This window comes from Leptosomus discolor, chromosome 5 (assembly GCF_034619465.1).
Source record: "Leptosomus discolor isolate bLepDis1 chromosome 5, bLepDis1.hap2, whole genome shotgun sequence".
Classification (NCBI taxonomy): Eukaryota; Metazoa; Chordata; class Aves; order Leptosomiformes; family Leptosomidae; genus Leptosomus; species Leptosomus discolor.
The window spans coordinates 18,074,790-18,091,577 of record NC_141395.1 but is presented as its reverse complement, the minus strand read 5'-3'; the positions used below and the strand labels follow the sequence as shown (position 1 = coordinate 18,091,577).

The 16,788-nt window shown below is 51.1% G+C and overlaps 1 protein-coding gene across 1 annotated transcript in view; it reads left to right on the top strand.

Moving 5' to 3' along the window:
• Positions 1-3,104: 3,104 nt before the first annotated feature.
• Positions 3,105-16,788, top strand: part of CFAP65 (cilia and flagella associated protein 65) — a 32,324-nt gene continuing 18,640 nt past the window's right edge. The window contains exons 1-14 of the mRNA XM_086465650.1: positions 3,105-3,179; positions 3,500-3,654; positions 4,345-4,447; positions 5,878-6,044; positions 7,500-7,699; positions 8,354-8,499; positions 9,595-9,817; positions 10,163-10,428; positions 11,601-11,801; positions 12,240-12,602; positions 13,611-13,748; positions 14,663-14,908; positions 15,331-15,555; positions 16,219-16,371. Of these exons, the coding sequence (XP_086321776.1) occupies positions 3,105-3,179; positions 3,500-3,654; positions 4,345-4,447; positions 5,878-6,044; positions 7,500-7,699; positions 8,354-8,499; positions 9,595-9,817; positions 10,163-10,428; positions 11,601-11,801; positions 12,240-12,602; positions 13,611-13,748; positions 14,663-14,908; positions 15,331-15,555; positions 16,219-16,371 (2,661 nt within the window). The remainder of the gene's footprint in view (positions 3,180-3,499; positions 3,655-4,344; positions 4,448-5,877; positions 6,045-7,499; positions 7,700-8,353; positions 8,500-9,594; positions 9,818-10,162; positions 10,429-11,600; positions 11,802-12,239; positions 12,603-13,610; positions 13,749-14,662; positions 14,909-15,330; positions 15,556-16,218; positions 16,372-16,788) is intronic.

Genomic DNA, 16,788 nt, shown 5'->3' with positions numbered 1-16,788 from the left:
CCACCCCCCCAGCCCAAGGGGTCAGCCCTGCTTCACCACCCCAGTGCACGTAGGGCTGCAGGAGCGGGACAGATGTGATGTCTCACTCCTGCCTCGTGTCCTGCTGTCCCCTCCTCTCTTCTCCTTGCCCCTGCCTGGGGGTTGCAGGGAGGGCTGCCTGCCCCTGAGACCTGCTGTGGGGTGGGAGCTGCTGAGGGGCAGCAGCCCCCGGGGAGCCCTGGGTCACCTCCGGGGCAGCCGGTGAGCAAGGAATGGGACAGGTAAGTGTTGATGTGGGGCTGTCACACCTCACAGCTGGGTAATGCCTGGCAGTGGCTGATGTTGCCGTGGGGCTTGGGGGCAGCGCCATGGGGCTGGGGGGCAGATGCGATGCTTTTGGGACAGTGGGCTGGACCGGGGGAGCAGATGATGGGAGAGAGGAGCATAGGAACGGATGGATAGATGGATGGGTGGATGGATGGATGAACGGACGGACGAACAACGGTCCTGTGTGTGTGGTGATAGTGACCCGCAGTGGCTGGTGACAGGTCAGCAGCTTCCCCTTTGGGTGTGTGGCATCCTCAGCGCTCAGGTCCTCTGCGCCCAGGCAACCCAGCCCAGGGCACAGCAGTGCCCCACTGCCCGCGTAGGAGGTGTCCAGACCCCTGGCACTGCCCGGGGAGGAGGTCTGCTCCTGGGGACAGTGAAAGGGCAGCCCTTGCTCCAAGAGGGGAGATGTGAGTCAGGGCAGGGACCAGGTGTCAGGAGCCTGCAACGGTTGGTGTAACAGGGAGCAGGAGAGGAATAAATGTGGGGAAAGAGGTGGGGGGGAAGACAAGGAAGGAAAAGAGGAGTGGGAAAGTAAGAATGGACAGTACCCAGTTCCCTGCCATTGCCCTGAGGGGAGAGACCCATCGCCCCAGGGTAGCAGTGCCCCCCCCCCCCCCCCCCCAGCAGACACACAGGACTGGGCACTGATGTGCTGGAGCCTCGGGGCCAAAGACATCCACCACCCGATGTACAACCTGGTCCTTCAGCAGTGGGGGAGCACGGAGAGGATCACAGACTGGGGCTGGGCACACTGGGGTGGAGGTGAAGTGGGGGGGACAGGGATGACAGGGGCAGAGAGGAAAAGGAGAGAAGGAAAGCAACAAAAAAGAGGGTGCCAGGAAGGAGGGGGGAAGCTGAAGAGTTGTCACAGACTTAGAACATTCACCTTGATGGGCCGTGACAGGTTTAATTTCCAGAGTACAACCATTAAAGTGATGGATGTGAGGCGTTCATCTCGCGCCTGGCGCACACAGGCCCACCATGGCTGCAAGAGGGTTTGTTTTGTTGCTGTTATTTATGAGGTTGTTTCTGCAGGAGCCAGGCACTCATCCAGTGCTGGGGGGGCAGAGGAGGGGACACGATTGATGCCGGAGGAGTTGGGGTGCTGATTTACGGCTGCTTAGCCAGATGACTCATGTTGTAAACATCGACAAATGCCATTAAAGCTGCATCTCCTTCCTGCCTCTGCCCTGGCACCCTCCCTGTGCTGCGGGATGCGGCCAGCCCTGCTCTGCACCGTGCTGCTGCCTGCACACACCAGAGAGGCTGTCTGGCCCTCCACACCACGGACATGAGAGTCCCCCCACTCCCTGAGGGACATCCAAGGTACCGGGAAGATGTAGGAGTGACCCACGGTGGTGGTGGTGCCCCATGGGAATGATACCCGGGATACCCTGTGGGCTTGTGCAGCCAGGGCTCCTCAGCCTGTGTCCCTCTGTCCCTTTGTCTCTCTCGGCCCCATAACTTCTTTCGGCAACGATCACAACTTGTTGTTTGTGCCACCAGTGCTCCAAGGTTCTCGGGGTGACCCAGCCCCATGAAGTGCCACCCCACCCCTATGCCAGCGCTCTCCAGCCTGCTGCACCCCTCACCCCCGCAGCATCCCCACCTCTTTGCCCTGCAGAACTCCTGACCCACCCATCCCGCACACCCACGTACTTCATGGCACCCCCTTTGCCGACGCAGCTTGGCACCTGTCCCCCGGCACCCATCCTCATCACCCCTGAGCTCTCCCCTGGACACCTCCACCTGCACCCCTCGGGCTGCCACCCTCCTGAAGTCCCCCACCTCCACCTGCTCCCCATCTACCCCTGCACTGCTCTCTCTCCCGCCATCTGCCCGCTCCACACCTCCATCTTGCCACTGCCCCCACCGAGCCCCCCACCTGCCCCCCGCACCCCCGAAAACTCCCCGCTTGCCTCCCGCACCCCTCCACCTGCCCCTGCACCCCGTCACCTGCCCTCTGCACCCCGTCACCTGCCCCCTGCACCCCGTCACCTGCCCCCTCCCCTCTGCCCGCCCTCCCCCTGCCGCCTGCCCCGCTCCGCGCGTCCCGCTGCTGCCCCCTGGCGGCCATTGACGCGCGGATTGACCCGCGGCGGCCGCCGTCGTTGCTCCGGGAGATTCCGCCGCCGCCGCCGCGTCCGGTCTCCATAGCAACAGGGGCCGCGGCCTGGTGGCGCTAAGCGGCCGGGACCGGACCGGGCTGGAGCCGGCCGGGACCCGAGGTGGCCCCGGCTCTGGGGGGTCGGGCTGTGCTGTGCTAAGGAGTCAGGCTGGGCTTGAGGGAGCCGGGCCGGCCGTACGGGCCCGGGGGGCGGCGGTGGCATGGGGCCCAGGCCCTGCTCCGGGGCCAGGCAGGGTTATGAAGGACTGGGCCGTGCCCTGGGGAGCTGGGCAGGCTCTTGCTATGGGGAACAGCGCCGTGCCATAGCCTTCTATATAGGGGTTTAGGGCCCCAGGCAAGGCTATAGGGCTGGGCTTTGCTCTATGGGACTCTGCGGGGCTATAGCGGGCTGCGCAGGGCTGCGCTGTCAAGGCCCAAGGAGGGCTCTGCCACAGGGGTTTAGCTGTGAGTGAGGTGGGGGGTCACGGTCTGTGCCAAGGAGGCTGCTGAGCACACGGCTGTGGCAACCTGGTCTGTGGAGAGGGCGGGACTCAGCTGGCAAAATGGGGACACCTGCAGGGAGGTGTGCCACCCTGTTGGGTCTCTGGGAGCGCCCAGGTCTTGGCAGCAAGGACTGTCTGGTTGCAGGAGCAGGACGCGTGAGGACCTTTTCCTCTTCTTTTTGCAGATGCTTGCTCAGGTGCATGGCGAGCCCCAAAACTCTGACTCTTTTCGGAAGCTGTGCTGTGGCTGCGTCAGGAAGGTGACTGGAGGGGCAAAGGGTGCTGTTGTCGTGAGTGGATTTGCTGGCAGGGCAGGAAGAGGAGAAAAACAAGAAACCCTTTAGCCTTTGCTTCCCGTATTCATGACATCCTTTAGTATCTGTTGTTTGGGCTGTGGCCAGGAGGTGTCCCCTCTGGACTCCTGGAGCAGGGCTTTTGGTGACTCCGGGAGCTTGGCCGCGCGGTGGCTCCTCCCGTCCTTTGCCAGAGTCAGAGACTTTTAGCATAGAGGAACAGCTGTTTGAGTGATTTCTCCTCTCTCCCTCCCAAACTTCTAATGTCCCTGTTGCAACTCCCTAAGCTGTCCGCAAGAAAGGCAAAGAAGAAGAAAGGTGTATTCTGGGGCATTGAGGTGGCCGAAACACTCAGGTGGCGTGGCTGGGAACTTGGAAAAGAGATGATCAAACATCTGACCTTGAAAAATGTTCATGAGAAAACCCAGAAGCTGAGCTACAGGTGCGTGGGAAGTTTCTTTCTCCTTCATACTCCTCACGCTCTCACTGCATCTTCATCTTTCCTGCTGTGTCAGTCACATTAGTGCCTTTTCTGGGATTCAGTTGCCCCCTCACCCCTTGGGCTGTGCACTGGAGACAGCACATGCACACTTATGTAGCAGGACAGAAACCTGCTAATTCAGATGCACAGCCCTTTTTCCTGGCAGAAGTATTTTAAATGAAATGCCTTTTTTTAAATTCTGTTTTGCTGATACTTCTGTCTGTGAGGCATTTCCAGTCTAGTGAGATTTTAATTGTGGATGTATGCCAGCCAGTCGCTAGTGTGTCCTAAAACCATTGCTCCCGGGAGTCCCGCTGATGCTGAGCCACTCCAGCACTCCCTGTGACCCTCCCTGCTCTGAAATGCAAATGTTTCTGCCAAATGTGTTTTGCTCATGCTGCATGGCCTGGGAATGTAAAATATTGGTCAAGGAAGGGGTAGGTACTTAGAGCTGGGAATAGGTTTCCAGGACACCTGAGTTCTGCCCCTATTTCTGCTGATTTGCTACCAAGGTACCCTTGGGGTCGGGTGTGTAAAGTTCTTCAGATTGGGGGATCTGGAGGTTTTGATCCTTTATTCTCTTTTCTGCTGTCTAACCTAACAGCTGTGTGCTCTCAGACAAAAATCTCTTGTTTTGATTTCATTATCTAGGTGTCCTTCCACGCGATTCTTCTTCACTGTTTTTCCACAGCCAATCACTCTGAGCCCTGGTATGTCCTTAGCTCTGCCCATCGTTTTCCGGCCCACTGAAAAGGTAAAGTGGCAACACCAAAACTGCTCTCAGTGCTTAGGCTGGCTTCCAGGGAGGGGGCAGTGGACCTCTGCCTCTCTTATCCTTTCTGATTTGCTTTCACTTGGATGAATCTTTCCTTAGGAAAGGTTCTAGCATAGAAAGACTGGGCAGTGTGACCTTCCTGCTCTCCCCACATCTTCATCACCTGAGGGAGCCCTAACCCCTGATGTCTCTGCAGAGTTTGGCAGCGGTTGTGAGAGGAATCTTCACAAAAAGCATTCCCAGTTTTCCACGTGCTCCGTCTGACCATGAAATCAGTACGATAAAGCGCTTGAACTGTCCACACATGATCTCCGGAAACCTCAGCTGGGTGGTTTTAGTGCAGAACCTTGGGTTGAGGGACTCACTCTCTGCTTTCTTACAGGAGACCCCAAAGCCTGTACATTGAAGGGCTACCGATTTTCTATAAGGCATATGCCAAGGGCCTTCCTTCTTTTGGATGGGGTGGGTTTCTTTAAGCTTTATTTTTAGTAGTAATTATTCTTTTTACCCACCCTTTTTTCTTGATTTTCAGCTTCTTCCTGGTGTTGGTCTTGGCTCTGAATGTTGATCTCTGGCTCTTGTCCACAGTTGTACGTCTTTGATATGAATCTCAGTCCTATCCATAGAGCGTGATTATTGGGCAGATCCCCAGTACCCTGCTCTCTCATTATCACGATTTTCTGATGACTGTTCAGTGTTCCCTTTATGGAATAAGCTGCTGGCCTTGTTCCATTTTCAGCAAATAGTTTGTCTGCACCACATCAATCGCCAGAGCAGGAAGCTCCCTTTCTTAGAGAGAGCAAGGACTGTGTGTGCTGCAGTGCCCAAGGTCCCTCTTTACCTCTGTAAGTGGTGATCAGGAGAGGTGACAACTGGGGAGCATGGAAGACGCATATCTTGCAATTCCTTCTGTCCCAGCTGGTTAGCACATGTCTTGGGGCTGTTCGTACACACTGCTGTCAATGCTGCATCTCTGAAGTTGTGTGTTACCCACCGAGCTCTCTAGCTGACAAGGCACTTAATCAAAGACTAATATTTCTGTGCTCATGAAGCTCAAAGAAAGGTTGTACATGCTTCAGTTTAGCTGAATTGGGATCTTGAAAACACTGAAAGAAATCCAACTGCATTGAAACAAATCAGGTGAAATAAATGTGGTCTTCAACTGCGCTCTCTGAAGGTGTTTGTGTGTTCTCTGATAGAGTGAGGGTATGTCTGAGTACCTTACTCACTGCCTGCATTTACTGAGTGCCTCATATGCCTGCACTGAGGCCTCCCCGGTGCCTCTGTTGCCGATTTTTTTTTTGCAACACTCTCGCAGAGGTGAAAGTGATGGGTGTTCATGGGTGGAGCTGCAGTACCTGCAAGGTGGAGCCCATCTAAATGCTGTCTCCCTTTGCTTTGCTGCGCAGAGGGAGTATGAAGACAGCATCTGCTTTCAGAAGGCTGAGGGTGAGTTCTCCATCACCCTGCGTGCTACGCTCCCACGCCCCTGTCTGTCCTTCCCAGCTGCTGTCCAGTTGCCTATTTGTGCTGTCCACAATGTCACGGAGACCACGTTCCCTGTGCGCAACACTGGGTGAGTAGAGATGTGGCTGGGCAGACCCTCTTTCTGTTTTGTCAGGTATTTTGCCACCTTCTTGAACTCTCCAATGAATGCAGCTCATTCCAGTTGTTATTAGATCTGCTGGCTGCCTTAACAGGCAGCAGACCTCTGCCTCCTCTGAGGTCATCGCAGAAAAGGCGGAGGAAATGGTAGGACAGGTCAGGTGTCACTGTGGGCACATCTTGGCACCTCACATCTGTCTGTTACCGGCATACGCTGAGAACCATTCACGCACAGGAACGAGTTGGGGACCAACATGGTGTCCTACTGAGAACATCCCACATTCATAGGAGAGGCCTGGGCTCCTAGTTAGTCAAAGGCAGCCTGCCCAGTGTGAGTAGGGAGAGATGAGCTACCAGCTGGAGACATTTTAGTCTTTCTGTGACTTGACCTCTCTTCTCTCAGTACAGGAATGTTGTAGGGATGGCAATGGAGTTGCTGGTGCTTGAGACAACCTCTTTTGTTTGGAGGCAGGCAACACAGAAGTTGGAGAGTCTCTCCAGTGCCTGCTCTTAGGTTCATGGAGCTGCCCGAAGTAGTGACAGTATTCTGTGACTTGAAGTCATCACTTAGTAGGAAAGATACTCACAGTTGCCAAGGACTGTCTTATTTTAATGAAGGAAGGAGAGTAATTCAGGCAGTATTGTAGAAAGGAATGCAGTGAAGAAGTTCCCAGGCAAGTAGGAGGTGTACTTCCAACTGTTTACAATAAGAGCAAAATAACTTTTACTAGTTGGAAAATGGCCTGTGTTCCCGAGAGCAGTCAGCTGATGCAGAAAGAGGGTGGAAAGGACAGAGGGCACATGTACCTTCAGCAGAGCAAGGTATCAGCCAGAAACCATTTCAAGTGATTCATTCTCCCCTTAGAGAAATCATTTGTGCTGACTGAGAGGTCCAGAGTGGTGGAGGATATGGATGGTAAGTAACACACAGCTTGGAATCAATAAAATATAAAAAGCTGATGGTATGTCATGTTCTTTGCACAAATCAAACAAGCAAAGGGAGTTCTGGAGAGTTGAATGAAGTATTAGGAAAACAGCTCAGTCCTCTCTTCTCACCTGGGCATATAACAGAGGAACAAACGTTCATTTGGAATTAAATAGTAGTGAATTTAGATACAGGAAAAGCAAATACTTCATTCTGGAGCTGATTTGTTTGCTATCACATTACAAAGCTGAGAAATTTTATGGCCATTAATAAAGTTCTTAGATGTAATAGCTAAGATTCATTAAAGTGTGAACAGAGTGTTTGCAGAGACTAGAGACAAATTTCTTCCCAACATCACCTATTTGGCCAGATGCATTAGGGATTCTGCCATTCGACACTGGTTGCTTCACATTCTAACTGAATAACCCGTTGAGTTATTGCGTGCTTGCACAGGCAGCAAAGGATCTGCTCGTCTACTTAAAACCTATCTCCATTTCCTAGTGATCTCGCTACTGGGTTTGCCTGGGAGTCACCAAGCCCTTTCCACATGATTCCTGCCTGTGGCACGCTGAACCCGGGTGCTGAGTGCGTAGTCAAGGTGGTCTTCCAACCCAAGGTGGCTGTGATGTATGATGTGGCAGCAACATGCTGGTTTGGAGGTGAAGAGAAACAAAAGAGGACTATCCAGCTAAAAGCCCTGGGTAAGTCTTTCTTGCATTTAACACTCAAAGAAGTGTGTATCCTCTCTAACTGTGGAATAGCATTCCACAGGGATGCATGGAGGTGCTGTGCTCTGAGGCCGTGCTGCTGTTGGCTCAATCCAGATGAAAGTAAAGCCCATGGTTTGAAAGTGGCCTGTGAAATTCTCTAATGTTCTTTGCCAGTTTGGAAGTGTGATCTCAAAAGACACAGGGTCCAATATGCCCTGTGGCATCCTTTGGCTAAAACATCATTTCTGGAGCCTGCTTAAGTTGACAGCGAGGAAGAATTGAGAAGAGTTTGTTGGCTCAATGCAAAAACCTTCAGAAACTCCTGGTCTTGTCTGCATGCAGTCTCTCCTGTCTGTCCCTGCTAGACAGACAGCCAGAGGGAAATTTCTAAAGCTTTCTGGATGCAAGCTAGAATAAGCAATGGTTTCATTAGCAAGTCCTTGCCTGAAGTGCCTTGTATGGCCATTGACGACTCTGGGTTAGTAAATCAGAGCTGGAATGGAGCTTATTTGGTTCAAAGCAGGGCCAACTTTGAAGCTAGATCCAACTTCAGAGTCACCTGAGGTTGTCCAGTTGAGCGTTGAATATCCAAGGATGGAGATTCCACCTCCCCTTCTTAACCAAGTATATTATTCACTTTAACAGCCAAATACCCCTACCTACGGGTGAGCGTGACAGGGGAAGAGTACAAAGGTGTACAGCCTGGAAAGTTTCAGGATGTGCTGTGCTTTGGATCAGTGCCAGTGGGGACAACTGTGGAGAAGTGTGTACACATCTTCAACATGTCTGTGGTAGGTGGAGAGGGAGACTGCTTCTTGTGGAGAAGTTGGCATGCTGACATGTTTCCCTGGGATATGCGGTTTTGAGTATCTCTCTTAATGCTATGAAAATAACCCAAGTGGGAATGTGAATAAAACAGAGATGATGAGCCTTCCCCTGACAGCCAGACCATTCGCTCTTGCCTTCCAGCTGCAGTGCTAGGAACTTGTCCATTTGCAGCATGGTATGGCAGTTCCCGCCTGCTTCCCGCTGTGCTTGGTGCAGATCAGGCAGCCACTGCTGTCCTTCACATCCCGCAGCTCTCCTGCTCGCCCTGGACAAGCCCGTCAGTCCCGTGTGGAAGCTGTGGCAGTCTCAAATTGGCGAGCATGTGTCCCAGGCAACTGACAGATCTTCTGCTCTCCTCAGTGGACCTGCATTTGAACACCTCATTCTCTGTGCCAGCCCAACCCAGCCCAGCCTGTTAAAAGATGGGTGTACTCAGAGGCTGCTGACGTGGCTGGCAGCAGTGCTGACTCCTCCACAGGCTCTGCAACTTGGGAGTGGCAGAGAGATACTGATTTGTTGTACTTTTCTTATTCACCCTGCAATGGTGCTCAGCATCCCCGGGCAAGGATCAGGACCTTTTTTAAGAGGCTTGAGAAAGGTGTCAGAGTGCCAGTCTTTTTTTTTTTTTCTTTTTTCTTTTTTTTTGTGAAAAGAAGATCCCCGGACAAGATGGAGCTATGGATGGAGGGAAATAAGTTATATCCCTGCCTGTCCCCCTGGTCACAGCAGTCACTTAGGCTATTTGGCCCTTGGGGACACCGGAGCCATCCTCCCCCCTACCAGGAGGGGCACTCCAACCCCAGAGATCACCGGAACATTTTGCTGCAGCCCACTGACTTCCAAGTGTACCGTGGGAGCTTGCTGCTGGCAGTGCTCCAGCAGGACAGGGCTGTAGAGGTTCGCACAGCATTTCTGTGCTGGGCTGCAGTAGCCTTGGTGTTCTTGGCGGTGTTCAGCTCTGCTAAAGCCCACATTTCTTCACTGATTAGCGTCCTGCATTCAGAGCCATCCTGGCTCCTGTTGGCTCCTTTGTAAACCTATTTCTTTTCTGCATGCAGGTTGATGCACCATGTAGAATAGAAAGAGCAAAAGATCCTCTGCTTCGAGATCATGTTTTCTTCTGTGATGTGTCCCATGGTGTTGTCCCTGCCAAAGGGAAGCTGGTCTTGTGCATACGATTTCGGCCTCAGACAGTAGGAGAGCACAGTACCGACTATTTCACTATCATATCTGCTGGATGCCTCCTGCAGACTGTCCTGAAGGTGGTTGGCTCGTGTAAAGGTACCAGAGTGAAAGCTTTCCCTGTTTCTCCCTGTCTTCTTCTTAGGACTGCAGGGGAAGGGTTAGTGCTTGGAGAAGGACTAGGGACTGTCACAGCCCTCGGTCATAGTCTTACCTTCTGCTGGGATCCAGGCAGTCCCTGGTGCACTGCTTGGGGTTTAGACTTGCTTGAGACAGATGTGAGACTTTTAGAAGTGAACGTCCAGCTGTTTGCTAGGACTAGCGGGTTTGCTAACGAGGTGATTCTGGTTTGGGAAGATCTATTAAGTGCAGTGGTAGCATGTGACATGTTGAGAGAAACAACTATGACAGGTCCAGGATCTGTCTTGCATGTTGTTGTGCTAGGTCCTTCGGTGTCCCTGCACCAATGTTCTGTGGACTTCGACTGGATCAATCTTGGAGAAAAGTCAATACAGACGCTGGAAATCAGCAACATCTCAGATGTCCCAGCCTATTACCAGTTTGATATTGATGGCAGATGGAGCGTCTTCTCCTTGGATCGCCCCTGTGGAGTCTTGGAGGGCACCACAACACTAGCACTGAAGGTGACCTTTAGACCTACTCACCCCATCAGCTATCACCGCAGAGTCGTGTGCCTTGTCCACAATCAGGTATGAGAGGCAAAGGGTGGTTTCATCGCTGTGGTAGCTCAGAGGGATTTCCAGTGTAACCCACTAGGGCTGGCATCTCTCACTTAGTAGCCACCAGAAATATCTTCCCACTGCATGTCTGTTGATACCTGTCATAGAATCATTTAGGTTGGAAAGGACCTTTGAGATCATGGAGTCCAACTGTTAACCTAGCACTGCCAAGTCCACCACTAAACCGTTTCCCTGAGCGCCACATCTACACATCTTTTAAATACCTCCAGAGATGGTCACATAACTACTTCCCTGGGCAGCCTGTTCCAGTGCTCGGCAACTCTTTCAGTGAAGAAATTTTTCCTAATGTCCAGTTTAAACCTCCCCTGGTGCAACTTGAGGCTGTTTCCTCTTGTCCTATTGCTTTTTACCTGGGAGGAGAGACTGACACCCACCTCACTACAACCTCCTTTCAGGTAGTTGTAGAGAGTGATAAAGTCTCCCCTCACCCTCCTCTTCTCCAGATTAAACAATCCCAGTTCCCTCAGAACCACTCCTCGTACCACTTGTGCTCTAGACTCTTCACCAGCTTTGTTGCCCTTCTCTGGACACGCTCCAGCACCTCAGTGTCTTTCTTGTAGTGAGGGGCCCAAAACTGCACACAGTATTCGAGGTGCAGCCTCACCAGTGCCGAGTACATCACCTGGGCACACTGCTGGCTCATGTTCAGCTGGATGTCACCCAACACCCCCAGGGCCTTTTCCTCCAGGCAGCTTTCCAGCCGCTCTTCCCCAAGCCCGTAGCATGGCCTGGGGTTGTTGTGACTCAAGTGGAGGACCTGGGCTTTTGTTGAGCAGAATCCCCATGGTGCAGGTTCCTATCAGCAGTAGAGGGCTGATGTGGACAGACAGTCAGTAATGCCTATGTGTATGGTGAGGTGCATCCTCGGGGCGTCCTGTCCATTTAGGTCTCCGAGTTAAGTTGAGCTGCACAGCAGTGCACTGAGTGCTTTCAACTTTCACTCCAGTTTCAAGAAAGGTTTTGGGCCACATCAAGACATAAAGTAAATGGCAGTCTAACATTGCAGATGCTAAGCCTTTCCCAGGCATGTTTTTGGGAGTGAGGTACTAGGATGGTGTAACTCTCAAAGCAATCATAAAAGGGCAGTTTATTTCTTACTATACTTTCTGGTGTTGTCCCAGGAACCCATGTATGTGGACTTCTTTGGTACCTGCCATTCAAACACGGCTAAGCCAGCCATCCTTCAGGCAAGACATCTTTCCTGGTACAGAACCAACATGGTGAGGGGACTGACCTTCTACCCCCCTGATATCCTGAGTGTGATGCTGAAGGATGGGAAGTTGCAGATGGATGAGAAGGGAGCCCTCATGCTGCCTCCTGAGGTATGAGCTGCCCTTCCTGGAATCTAAGATACTTCCGTGCTGTTCTCTGCGGCTATTTGGCTTCTGTTGCACGTGCCAGCAAGATCTAACAGGACTTGCAGGTGCCAGTGTGATTTCTTTAGCATCTCTGCTGTTAGTGTCCCCAGCACACACCAACACTGTCTTTGTCAGTTGGGTCTTACCCAAGCTCAGCTGCTAAGCCACTTTCTGGCTTTAATTCGGTCATGGGGGTCATCTTTTGGTTCATTCAGTTTCAGACTGAGGACTGGCTTATGAACAGGAGCCTCTTTGAAGCCTGGACTTTGAGCTATGCTGGGAACTGTTACTGAAGTGCATCTTGCATTCCCTCTTGCTCGTGTAGGCAATCGGAACTATGGAGCCTGGTATCTCCCACAGGCACACTTACCCTGCTCACATTGAGATGTTTCCATCCTGTAGATCACTCAGGACAAGCCTCCCAAGGAATACTTTGAAGCCAACTCCATGACTGAATATTTCTACGATGGTGTAAGCAGCAACCTGGCCTTGTTTCCCCCTCATGTTAGTGCCAGCCCCAGGGAGTATGATTTTGGTTGCTGTGTGCCGCTTCACAAGGTAGAACCGCTTCCTCTCTGTGTGACCAACCACACCAAAGGAAAGATCACTGTTGCCTGGAATCCAAGCCATGGCACTGCCTTCCAAGTGAGCCCTGAAATCTGCGACATCCCACCTTTGAAATCTTCAGCCTTCCGTGTCCTTTTCCAGCCCACTCAGCTCAACAGTCTCTATGCAGCGGAGCTGGAAGGTTTTGCCTTCTACAAGGTTAGTAGGAATTACTAGGACCAGTTTCCAGAGAGGGCCTGGCATGAAGCTGCAGGCTAAAGGCTTTTGGGCGAGTTAAAATTCAAACAGAACGTTTTATTTTGAGTTTGGCAAACTGGTATCTTTACTAACTCCTTTGGCCACTGTTATGATATACTGGTGGGTCCAAATTTCTCCTTCACCTGAGTCCTGGCAAAGATAAATCAGCAAAGCAAGCCACAGCTCATGCATATGGACAGTTACACTTGCTCTTACCCCCAGTGAATGTGAAGTAATGTACACCTCACTGAAGGAGGAATTACTGTGAATTACTGCGCTATTAGTGTAGATGGGAACCTGCACCAGGATGGTTGTTGTGTCCTGGGTGATGGGCAGTAACATGTTTTTTGTGTCTGGCCTTCCAAAAGTAAAGCTGCTGAGGGCACTGTGCATCACTGCAGCCTCTCCTCCCATGTGATGTGGGATTCATGTCACACAAGGCTGCAATTACAGGAGTTGTAGCATCCAGGAACTTCCTGGTAAGAGAGATTTTCATTACATTGTTGATTGCTCTTCATGCATTTTTTCCCTTCTGAACCAGTGTGGAGGATATCTGGGAGTAGCCTTAGAGTTGGGAGTTTCTTAGGCTTAGGTAAAGGATAGAAGATTATTTTCAGTGACTCACTGTTAAGTGCTAACTTTAGCACCTGCAAGTGTCTCACCCACACTAGAGTGTCTGTAGACCCTCCTTCCCTAAGGCAACTCTTGGAGTACCACAGCATAGCTTGGGTAGGTCCTTCTGCTTGAAAGTCACTCGGTAGTCATTTGATTCTGAAATGCAGCTAGTTTGGAAAGCAGCACTCGTATTCCTCGTCCACCACTGGTCAGTCCTTCTCTGAAAAAGTCAATTCCTCAGCCTCAGGGATGCCATTGAAACAAACTTCTGCTTGTGATGGCACATGCACTTGAAAGCATCTTGCCACACTGCCTTCCTGCATGCACTCTGTTCTGTCCCTTGCGTGTCTGCAGGTGTTGAGGCACTACAGCAACATTGAGGAGGATGCCACCATCTGTCCATCCTGGTGCCTGACTGTCAGGCTGAGAGCGCACACGTATGAAGCAGAACGAGAGCACTTCATCCCACAGTACGTCCTGGATGTCCCAAAGGTGTGTAACCTTGGGATTGGTGTTTGGATCTTTGCAGAAATGCTCAGTGTCTACCTCTGAAGGCTTTACTTTGTCTCCCATTGCACCATCCTGAGACGTGGCTTAGGGGGTTTCTGATGGTGTGGAGACTCCTGCTTTGGTACATAAGTAGGGTGCTCTTTCTCCTGCATTGTCTTCCCAGCCTCCAGTGTGTCGGGTGGCTCTGAGCATCTCATTAGCTCTGAGAGAAAAGCTGTTGGGATCTCCTTCCTTTCTGTTTAAGTGGACATAGGCACTGACAAGGGTGCTTAGTCCACTGCCAGGACCCTCAAGCACTCTGCATGCACTTAAGCAAATGGAGGGCAGCACATAGAATCCACACTTATGGCAGAGAAGTGGTTGCAAGGTAGAGCAAAAGTTTCCCTGACTGTCTCTGCTATTTCTGTAGCACAAGGAAGTATCGTACCTATGAGGTAAAGTGAAATTTGACCCTAGGAAGTAAGAATAGTCTTGAGAACCTCTTAGAAAATCTCCTCAGCTGGTCCAGGACATGTAGCCTGTATCTGATACGCATGAGCGTGAGCAAATTCCAGCGTACTGGAATTCTTAATCCAGGAGGTCACTATCCATGCAGAGACCGCAGGCCCCAGCAAGCAGCTGGCTTATTCAACGAACAGAAAGCATTGCATAATGGAAAGTATCTTCATTGGTCCCATGAGCCTGTGAAAGATGAGGGCCACTGTGGGAAGGGAAAAGACTAATTTCTATACCCTTGGGTGATTTCCTTTCTTTCCTTGAAGAGAAGCAGTAAAGAAGATCTCCACAGACTCAGGATAGTGCTTGTTGGAACATGGAATTATGCATAATGAAAGCTTTTTCTTTAAGCTGGTTTTCTAAACCCAGTGCAAACAGCCCTTCTTGCTTGTCTCCACCAGATGTTTCCTCCTGTGGCTCCTAATGCTGATACCTACTGCAGTATGCTGCTCTTGAACACGGGCACCTCTTTGATAACTTTTGGTGTGAACCAAGCTGCCTGTCCCTCTGTTTTGGTCAAGCCCTGCTCAGGACACATCATTCCAGGAGGCCACCAGATTTTCTTTCTCTCCACTCGCCCAGTTAACACAGTCTTGGAGCACCATGTCCTGCCTTTGCAGCTGAACTCTTACCCTGGATACACCAAGGTAGGGAGAGGGAAATAGAAGGTGGTGAGCAAAGTTTTGTTCCCTTGTAGTCTTCCCCCTTCACAATGACTTGCTCTGTGTTCCTTGTTATATCTCTTAATGGTTAGTTTGGATTTTTCCCTTTGGAAATAGGAATGAAAGAATATTTTCAACATTTAAGGCAGGGTGAACACTGCAGACAGAAGGTGCTTGTGGTGCTAGATATCCTGTACCACTTGTTCCCTTGTGTTTCTATCTCCAGGAATGTACTATACTGTGCTCAGGGCCCTCCTTGACAGCACAACCTGGAGTCCTTTCCCTCCTCCTTCAGACCCAGTTTGCTCTTGCTTCTCTCTTGGAAGGAGCAATGGCTTTGCAAGGTCCCTCCAGAGGTAGCTGAGACTTCTAGCTAATGTCTGTTACTTTTTCCCTTAATTCCACAGGAGATTGCTCTCCAGAGTTGTGGAGAGTCCCTTCTTTTGCTCTTAGAAGGTGATGGAAATCTATACTTCAAGCCTGTCTGTGTAGGGAACTCCTCTACACGAATGTATACCATAAAAAACTGCACAAGGCTACCCATGGTTTTCACATGGAAGATCCGCCAGTCTGACAGCAAGATCCTGTCTGTCAGCCCCACTGCAGGGATCCTCCAGCCCTATGAAGCTATGGTAAGTTCGAGTTCTACCAAAGTTGTGTTTTTCTCTCTACAATACAGCTGTGGAGTGTTTAAAGCAGAGATGTGAAGGGTGCCAATAATTTGTTAATTAATGCCGAAGTTGGAGAATACCAGTCCATATCTTAGCTTGGGTTGCTAGCCAGCATCTGCAGTTGTGCTGGTTCCCACGATGTGGATTTGCCCAAATACAATGACATCCTCCTTGACTACAGGACCACATGGGTCTTGAACAGATACTAGATAATGATACCCTGGATGGGACTGGTCATTAACACAGCAGCAACTTTGTCGTGCATCAGGAGATGTGAACAGATGGAGGACATATGAGAACATGAGAGGGTTTATTATGTTGTTCTGTTCTCCCACCAGTAAATTGAGGTTCTAAACTTCTACTGAGTGCTTTTTGAGACTAGCGAGGACTAGCATGTCTCCATGGCCTGGCTTTGAATATCTGAATGTGCATTCCCAATATGAACCTTTGACACAGTCAGACGGTGGAGGATTGAAGTGAGACTGTCTCCAGAGTTGTCTGTAGAGGACTAGGTTAGCTATAATGGAGGAAAGGGCTGTGCATTGAATGTAACCATTGTGGTGTATAGACTTGGCTGTGGTCTGGAGGTCCTGTGAGTGCTCTCCTTCCCCCTTGTGATTTCAGGCTCAGGCGTGGACTTTTACTCCTGACAAGGAGACCAAGTATCTGCTGCGTGCTATGGTGTTCGTGAGGAGGAAGAGCCCAGACCCCGTGTCCCCCAAAAGTGTCCGTTATGCCTTACGGATTGTTGGACAGGGGGCACTGGGCACCATCAGGGTAAGGAACTGGGGCCCACTGGGTAGTAGGAGAGGTACTAGGGTGGGATGGGGGTCTTGGACTTTCCCTTTTTGCACAGTTTCTACTGGAGGCTACCAATAAACATTTACAGCGAAATTCCTAGATGTTGCTCTCAGTGGAGATGACAGACCCGATTCTGGCTGCCTAATGGCAGCAGCATGATGTAAATGTCCTGTCAGTTCAAATATGACTTGCCTAAAGCCTCTGGGATCACTCTCAAAAGCTCCTCTGTTCCAGACTGAACTGCACAAGCCATTTGCATTCTCGGGACACCCAGCTCACTCCTCTAATTTTGTCTTCTCCATTTGTTCTGCTGTTAGACCAATTTCTAAGTGTAGCGGACCTGGCTGTTAAAGTGGTGTGGCCAGCACACATCCACCTAGCTTTCCTCCCATT